Source organism: Salmo salar, chromosome 18 (assembly GCF_965601325.2).
Source record: "Salmo salar chromosome 18, fSalSal1, whole genome shotgun sequence".
NCBI classification, from domain to species: Eukaryota; Metazoa; Chordata; class Actinopteri; order Salmoniformes; family Salmonidae; genus Salmo; species Salmo salar.
Window position 1 is genome coordinate 69,983,684 of NC_138308.1, and position 8,212 is coordinate 69,991,895.

The window sequence follows — 8,212 nt, forward strand, 5'->3', positions numbered from 1 at the left end:
TTGTTTACATTGACGCATGCTCAGTTGCCCTCCACTGCGCACACAGCAGGTAGCTTGCTGTTCTCAGCAGTGCGTGCGTGAGGGAGGATTTGAAGGAGAGATACAAATCATGGCGCTGATTTTAAACATCCTGTCGCCTAGGAGGCTAGGGAAGTTAATTACAAACACACGTGTAAGGCACCACTCCAGTCTAACAAGTATGTCTCAATTTATTGGTGTCTTGTAAAATGAGTTGATGCAAACTAGAAGCTAACGCATGGCTTTTCATGCTAGCTAGCTAACAGTTGACCTCTATGGCTGCAAGCTAACTAGCTAGCTTACTTGCTATATACAGCTAGACAGTGGCTTGCTCTCTGTTGATTCATTGATTTGGGGTGGCAGGTAGTCTAGTGCGTTGGGCCAGTAACCGAAAGGTTGCTGGGTCGAATCCCCGAGCTGACAAGGTGAAATCTGTTCTGCCCCCGAACAAGGCAGTTAACCCACTGTTCCCCGGTAGGCCGTCATTGTAAACAAACATTTGTTCTTAACTGACTTGCCTAGTTAAATACAGGTTAAATTCAAAGGCATTTCTGTTTGCAAATACTCCCGTTCACTGATGAAATGTAATTTGGGCACAGGTTGGTCGTTTGTGCTAATCTCCACAGCTAAGTTTTAGTTAGCTACCATAGTTAGATACTCAGCTCGATACTAACGTTTGCACATTTTTTGGCGCTCTCATTTGTTCTATGAAATGTTATTTTAAGGAAACCCATAAACATGAACTGACAAAAATATAATACCGCTAGTATGTATGTTTTTTTTCTTCTCTTCCTGACATTCACCCTTGTTTGTCCCTACTTCTGTAGCTGAACTTATCAACAACATGGACAAGAAAGCAACATGGGACCGGTTCTACACAGAAAACAGCAAGGCAACCAACTTCAAGAATTTTGAGTGGTTCTTTGGTTTCGACGCAATCCGGGACTTCATCTTGCCCATGCTGCATTCACAGCCCAACTCTGATGTCCTACATGTTCTAGACATGGGCTGTGGTACCTCTGCCCTAGGACCCTGCATATACAGATACTCTCCCTGGCCAGTGCAGGTGACCTGCGCTGACATCTCCGCTATTGCTGTGCGCCTTATGCAGGAACACACAGAAACCAAAGCCCTGCAACCTCAGAACACTTCCTCTAAGCTGGACTTCTTAGAACTGGACTGCACTCATCTCCACAAACACTTTGGTTCTGAGAGCCTAGACCTCATTCTAGACAAGGGCACCATAGATGCCTTGCTAAGGTCGAGGGAAGGTGGAGCCAAGGCCAGCCAGGTGCTTAAGCAGTGCCTCAAGGTGTTGAGGGACTCTGGGTCTCTCTTTCAGTTCTCAGATGAGGACCCTGATGCCAGGATGTTGTGGCTGGAGAAAGAGGGCCGGGAGCCGGGGGTGATGGTTGCCGACGTGGGGGTGCAGGAGGTGGGGGAGCTAAGGGGGGTAACTTATTACTGCTACCAAGTTACAGCTCGTCCTATAGCACAGTAGATTGTTTTTGTATCGCTGCGTAGCTCCATAATGCACCCGAGTCAGGGAGTGAACATGTTTTTGACATGCATGAGATGCGACTGTAATAAATAATTAATTTCTTGATCCAACTTTTATCTAGACAAGATGTATTGACATTTCTTTCTTTGTCTACACGATATGAACATAGGTCTTGTGAAGAGCTGTCCAACTATACTATAGACTTGACATTTTGTACATTTTATTCAGAAGGACAGTTCACAGTGCAAGTTTACATTTCCAAGGCCTATATGTAGTAAGGAAAGCAATTAACATGTCAAAGGTAAAATGTTTACATATTAGTTACATGGTCAGTACTGGAATTTTTTTCTAACTCATGGTTTAACCCTTTTCTTCTACAATAATGAGTTATCCCTTTTTATAATTATTTATAAATTCATTTAAACATTTATCACAGGTTAAAAATAAGCAATAGTTGTGTGAAATTCTCATAAGAAAAGAGAATGGTCCTTTAGTTTATGTTTTTAAAAACGCTGTAGAAGTTGGCTGCATCTGCAGTCGCATCCAGTTCAGCGCCCTGACAGAACTTAGGAGGGAAGAACTGCTGGGGGTCATCGATCCCAACAACAATGTTGAAGAAACTGTAAGTGAAAAATAAACAATTATCACATAGCATAATGGATATCTTATCTAGATTTAACGAAAGTCAAATCCATGCTTCGGGATAATTATGAAAGTACTAATCATTTAATAATTCATACTACTTTTATAATGACATTTTGGAGTTTGATGTTTCCAGAAGTGTCAAACTAGCTAATGAAGACATTCTTTTGAATGTTTTGGAACACAAAATGGACTGAGGAACTTCCTCAGAATGAGGATATGAAATAAACACTACATAGGCCTACAAGACTATATATTGATGTCAAATATTACTATTGTAGCGTTGTCAGTAGAGCAAAGATTCAGCAATTTAAAAATAAAAACCAGTCATTTTTTACACACTGCCCAATAATAAACACTTACGTTGAAAGCACCCAGCCAGTCTTGTCTGTGTAGTACGTAGTGCTGACAGGTATGCAGCCAAACTCAGTGAAGGTGCTCAACCACTTGTCTTTACCTTAAGATTGATCAATTTAATCAGATAAACAAAATCAGGGAGCAGAAATTTGATTTGAGAACACAAAAATCACAAAACTTAATTGCCATAAAAATAAAAAATAAACCGTTGCAAGGAATTATTTTGTCTTCAATGACATTTTCAACCTCTCCCTGTCTGAGTCTGTAATACCAACATGTTTCAAGCAGACCACCATAGTGCCTGTGCCCTTGAACACCAAGGTAACCTGCCTAAATGTGTGCAAAGCTGTCATCAAGGCAAAGAGTGGCTACTTTGAAGAATCTCAAATATATTTTAATTTGTTTAACACTTTTTTTGGTTACTACATGATTCCATGTGTGTTCTTTCATAGTTTGTCTTCATATTATTCTACAATGTAGAAAATAGTAAAAATAAAGAAAAACCATTGAATGAGTAGGTGTCCAAACTTTTGACTGGTACTGTACATATTACCTCAATTACCTTGACGAACCCGTACCCCTGCACATTGACTCAGTACCATATAGCCTCTATTGTTATTTTATTGTGTTACTATTTTGCCTTTAGTTCATTTAGCAATTTTTTGTTACTTACTTTTAAAAAACTAATTTCACGGTAAAGGTGTTGTATTTCACCTGTTGTATTTTGCGCATGTGACAAATTACATTTGATTTTGGCGTTCCTCAGAAAGAGGAAGCTCACAAATGAAAGGCAACATTTACACCAACTGCATGCTATGCCCCTTACCACCAGTTGGGGTTGCACGTTCTCCATACCAGGTGTTGACCAGCAGACCCTGTCCTGGACCAGAGGAGCTCCCTAGGATCACCTGCCCCAGCAGAGTAGCATCTGCAGGGATCTCCATGGGGTGGAAGTCCTCCTTCTTCAGCCTCTCCTTCTTACATGTGCGGTTCTTGTGGTTAATCGTATACATGACGCCCTGGAAGACGTTGGGGAAAGATAAGTATCTGTTTCATGGCAGGCGTATTGTTTTTTGTTGTTGTAGGAAACCATTATTTTTCTAACAATGCAGCTCTGTTTTTATATGAATAAATTGAATGTGCATGACTGTGATGTGTGTACCAGTATATTGTATTGAATAAATAGTTGTTATTGTGAATACATGGTTGTTGTGAATAAGTGTTTGTTACCTCTCTGAAGAGCAGAAGGGCATCCAGGCCGAATGTCTTGTTCTCATAAGATCCCATCTCCTTGAAGCGGATACGCTCGCCTAACGCATCATAGTCGTATTTTGCATATGCATTAACCTTCTCATTTGCCTGAAAGGACAGGAATGTGCGATATATAGCAGATATAATTATAGCCAATACTGTTTGCATATCTTGTTTTTTCTATTTTTTTCTTCATATACAGTGCATTCATAAAATATTTAGACCTCTTGACTTTTTCCTAATTTTCTTAAGTTACAGCCTTACAGTGGTGGAAAAAGTACCCAACTGTTAAACTTGAGTAAAATTAAAAATACCTTAATAGAAAATGACTCAAGTAAAAGTCACCCAGTATCATTCTACTTGAGTAAAAGTCTAAAAGCGTTTAGTTTAAAATATACTTAAGTATCAAAAGTAAAAGTATAAATCATTTCAAATTCCTTATAGTAAGCAAACCAGATGGCACCATTTTCTTGTTTTTTTTATTTACGGAAAGCCAACGGCACACTCAAACATTCAGACATAATTTGTAAACGAAGCATGCGTGATCAGTGAGTCCGCCAGATCAGAGGCAGTAGGGATGACCAGGGATGTTCGGTTTATAAGTGTGTGAATTAGACAATTTTCCTGTCCTGCTAAGCATTCAAAATGTAATGAGTACTTTTGGAGTAAAAAGTACAATATTTTCTTAAGGAATGTAGTTTAGTAAAAGTAGTCAAAAATATAAATAGTTAAGTTACCCCAAAAAACGACTTAAGTAGTACTTTAATGTATTTTTACTTAAGTACTTTACACCACTGCAGCCTTATTCTAAAATGGATGAAATAGTTTCCCCCCCTCAATCTACACACAATACCCCATAATGACAAAGCAAAAACAGGTTTTTAGAATTTCTTGCAAAAAATAAAAAATAAATATAACATTTAAATAAGTATTCAGACCCTTTACTCAGTACTTTGTTGAAGCACCTTTGGCAGCGATTACAGCACCGTTGGCAGCGATTACAGCCTTGAGTCTTCTTGGGTATGACGCTACAAGCTTGGCGCACCTCTTTTGGCTCTTTCTGCAGATCCTCAAGCTCCGTCAGGTTGGATGGGGAGCGTCAATGACACATTTTCAGGTCTCTCCAGAGATGTTCGGTCAGATTCAAGTCCGGGCTCTGGCTGGGCCACTCAACGACATTCAGAGACTTGTCCCGAAACCACTCCTGTGTTGTCTTGGCTGTGTGCTTAGGGTCGTTGTCCTGTTGGAAGGTGAACCTTCTCCCCAGTCTGTGGTCCTGAGCGCTCTGGAGCAGGTTTTCATCAAGGATCTCTCTGTACTTTATCCTGTTCATCTTTCCCTCGATCCTGACAAGTCTCCCAGTCCCTGCTGCTGAAAAACATCCCCACAGCATGATAATGCCACCACCATGCTTCACCGTAGGGATGGTGCCAGGATTCCTCCAGACTTGAAGCTTGGCATTCAGGCCAAAGTGTTCAATCTTGGTTTCATCAGACCAGATAATCGTGCTTCTCATGCTTTGAGAGTCCTTTAGGTGCCTTTTGGCAAACTCCAAGTGGGTTGTCATGTGCCTTTTACTGAGGAGTGGCTTCCTTCTGGCCATTTCCATTTAAGAATGATGGAGGCCACTGTGTTCTTGGGGACCTTAAATGCTGCAGAAATGTTTTGGTACCCATCCCCAGATCTGTGCCTCGACACAATCCTGTATCGGAGCTCTACGGACAATTCCTTCAACCTCATGGCTTGGTTTTTGCTCTGACATGCATTGTCAATTGGAGGACCTTAAATAGACAGGTGTGTGCCTTTCCAAATCATGTCCAATCAATAGAATATACCACAGGTGGACTCCAAGTTTTAGAAACATCTCAAGGATGATCAATGGAAACAGGATGCACCTGAGCTCAATTTCGAGTCTCATAGCAGAGGGTCTGAACACTTACGTAAATAAGTTATTTCTGATTCTTATTTTTCATAAATAAGAAAAAATGTCTAAAAAAAACGTTTTTGCTTTGTCATCGTGTGTAGATTGACGAGGAAAAAAATGGTATCCATTTCAGAATAAGGCTGTATCGTAACAAAAAGTGTCAAAGGTAAGGGGTCTGAATACTTTCAGAATGCACTGTATATATACACACACACACACACACTGAACAAAAATATAAGTGCAACATGCAACAATTTCAAAGATTTTACTGAGTTACAGTTCATATAAGGAAATAAGTCAATTGAGAAAAATGATTAGGCCCTAATCTATGTATTTCAGATGACTGGGAATACAGATCAGCATCTCTTGGTCACAGATATCTTTAAAAAAAAGGTAGAGGCGTGGATCAGAAAACCAGTCTGTATTTGGTGTGACCACCATTTGCCTCATGCAGCACGACACATCTCCCACGCATAGAGTTGATCAGGCTGTTGATTGTGGCCTGTGGAATGTTATCCCATTCCTCCTCAATGGCTATGCGAAATTTCTGGATATTGGCGGCAACTGGAATACGCTGTCCTACACGTCAATCCAGAGCATCCCAAACATGCTCAATGGGTGACATGTCTGGTGAGCACAGATGTCTGGTGATACAGATATGTACAGATCCTTGCGACATGGGGCCGTGCATTATCATGCTGAAACATGAAGTGATGAATGGCACGGCAATGGGACTCAGGATCTCATCACGGTATCTCTGTGCATTCAAATTGCCATCGATAAAATACAATTTATGTTTATTATCCGTAGCTTGTGCATGCCCATACCATAACCCCACCATGGGGCGCTCTGTTCACAATGCAAACCGCTTGCCCACACAACGCCAACCACGTGGTCTGCGGTTGTGAGGCCGATTGGACGTAAATTCTCTCAAACGACGTTGGAGGCGGCTTATGGTAGAGAAATGAACATAACATTCTCTGGTAACAGCTCTGGGGGACATTCCTGCATTCAGCATGCCAATTGCACACTCCCTCAAAACTTGAGACACCTCTGGCATTGTGTTGTGACAAAACGGCACATTTTAGAGTGGCCTTTTATTGTCCCCAGCACAAGGTGCACCTGTGTAATGATCATTCTGTTTAATCAGCATTAACCAGTCAGGTTGATGGATTATCTAAGCAAAGGAAAAATGGTTACTAACAGGGATGTAAACAAATTTGTGCACAACATCTGAGAGAAATAAGCTTTTTTTGCATATGGAACATTTCTGGGATCTTTTATTTAAGCTCATTAAAACATGGGACCAACACTTTACATGTTGCATTTATATTTTTGTTCACTATATAAGGCAGGATATCAAGATTTTCTAAATATTTATAGTATTTGTCAAAATGTTCCATCTGATGTTATTGCTATGGGAACTCCCATATTCCCACCTACTATGGAGAAACAGACTTACCACTGACATGGCTCCAGTCAGAAGAGGGGGAGACCCTGAGCAAAGGAAAGGTGTTTTATTGGTAACAAGTGAAACATTTATCCATTGTTTTGCTAAAATGGCCAATTTAGCCATAAATGTGGACTATATATTATAAACATAGACGAAAACATCCACCTTAATTACCATCACATGACTTTTACAGCTCTGCTCTGCCTCCAGTACAATGCACAGGTGTTAAATCAGAACTATGCTGTACGCAGGAGCTAATCTTTGACTTGGGGTCAGGCGTTCATAACACTACGGCTCTTAGGTTAACAACTCAATTTACAACACAAGTTCTCTGTCTTTTACTTACTGCACGGATGAGGTGCCTGAGCCAGGCAGCCCACTGCAAGGCACATCAACAACACGAAGGTCCTCATGCTTCCAAATGTCACACACACTCACGCCAACAAACAGACGGACTGCTGTAGGAGTGCAAAGTCACTTCCTTATAAACAGTACGACACTGAGGCTCCAAATCCTAGATCACCACATGTTCCAGGTTTTCATTCTCACCAGAGGCTCAGAAATCCTTGTCGTATGAGACTAAAGTATGTTTCCATGGGCCAGGCTAAGATAATGAACTGTAAAGGCTGTTATCTTATCTTGATAAGAGCCATATAATAATGCGTTACATGACAGTACCTGAGCAATATAACTTCAGGATATAGCAGTCTGATCTGAATGAATATATGGATATATGGAGTGTGGTAGGTCTAAAGATGGCATTTTGTATGGATTCTTTAGCTGTCATAGGTACATTTTTATATTGTTTAACTGTACTTGATTGGTACCTCAACCCCTCCCCCCCAATGTAAGTACTGTATTCTGTTTCCTATGTATAGCAGTTCAGAGGAGAGGATTGTGTAAATAACCATTGTTGAAGGAGGAAGCTAGTAAAACATGTAATGGAATAAAACAGGTCACAAGCACTATTAGCAGCATCTGTGACATCACGGTCATGATCCAGGGGGGTGGGCAAGTCACCTGATGCAAAGAACTAGAGCGCCTGAACTTACACCTAGTGAATATT

At 40.7% G+C, this 8,212-nt stretch overlaps 2 protein-coding genes across 4 annotated transcripts; one reads left to right on the plus strand and one right to left on the minus strand.

Moving 5' to 3' along the window:
• The first annotated feature begins 16 nt into the window (after window positions 1–16).
• cskmt (citrate synthase lysine methyltransferase) lies at window positions 17–1,629 on the plus strand. Of its 3 annotated transcripts, none has more exons than XM_014155648.3 (2): window positions 17–197; window positions 846–1,629. In XM_014155648.3, exons 1-2 carry the CDS (start codon window positions 17–19, stop codon window positions 1,517–1,519), a joined length of 855 nt encoding a protein of 284 aa, XP_014011123.3. In that variant the 3' UTR covers window positions 1,520–1,629. The 3 variants fall into 3 exon arrangements, with proteins under 3 accessions (XP_014011123.3, XP_014011124.1, XP_014011126.1); XM_014155649.3 differs by having other exon boundaries at window positions 56–172; XM_014155651.3 differs by lacking the exon at window positions 17–197 and adding an exon at window positions 204–492.
• Window positions 1,630–1,722: 93 nt separating this feature from the next.
• Window positions 1,723–7,736, minus strand: LOC106577537 (ependymin). The gene is made up of 6 exons (XM_014155652.2): window positions 7,493–7,736; window positions 7,156–7,190; window positions 3,749–3,877; window positions 3,345–3,537; window positions 2,525–2,618; window positions 1,723–2,139 (listed from the first exon to the last, which is right to left on the minus strand). Exons 1-6 carry the CDS (start codon window positions 7,557–7,559, stop codon window positions 2,010–2,012), a joined length of 648 nt encoding a protein of 215 aa, XP_014011127.1. The 5' UTR covers window positions 7,560–7,736; the 3' UTR covers window positions 1,723–2,009.
• Between the last annotated feature and the right edge of the window lie 476 nt (window positions 7,737–8,212).

Bases quoted from the DNA above. Each gene is read 5' to 3' on its own strand.
- cskmt (XM_014155648.3), top strand. From the start codon at position 17: ATGCTCAGTTGCCCTCCACTGCGCACACAGCAGGTAGCTTGCTGTTCT. The intron at 198-845 runs GTATGTCTCAAT...CTACTTCTGTAG, and splicing joins GCACCACTCCAGTCTAACAA to CTGAACTTATCAACAACATG.
- LOC106577537 (XM_014155652.2), bottom strand. From the start codon at position 7,559: ATGAGGACCTTCGTGTTGTTGATGTGCCTTGCAGTGGGCTGCCTGGCT. The intron at 3,538-3,748 runs GTAACAAACACT...AACGTCTTCCAG, and splicing joins CCCTTCTGCTCTTCAGAGAG to GGCGTCATGTATACGATTAA. The intron at 2,140-2,524 runs GTAAGTGTTTAT...TTTCACTTACAG, and splicing joins ACTGGCTGGGTGCTTTCAAC to TTTCTTCAACATTGTTGTTG.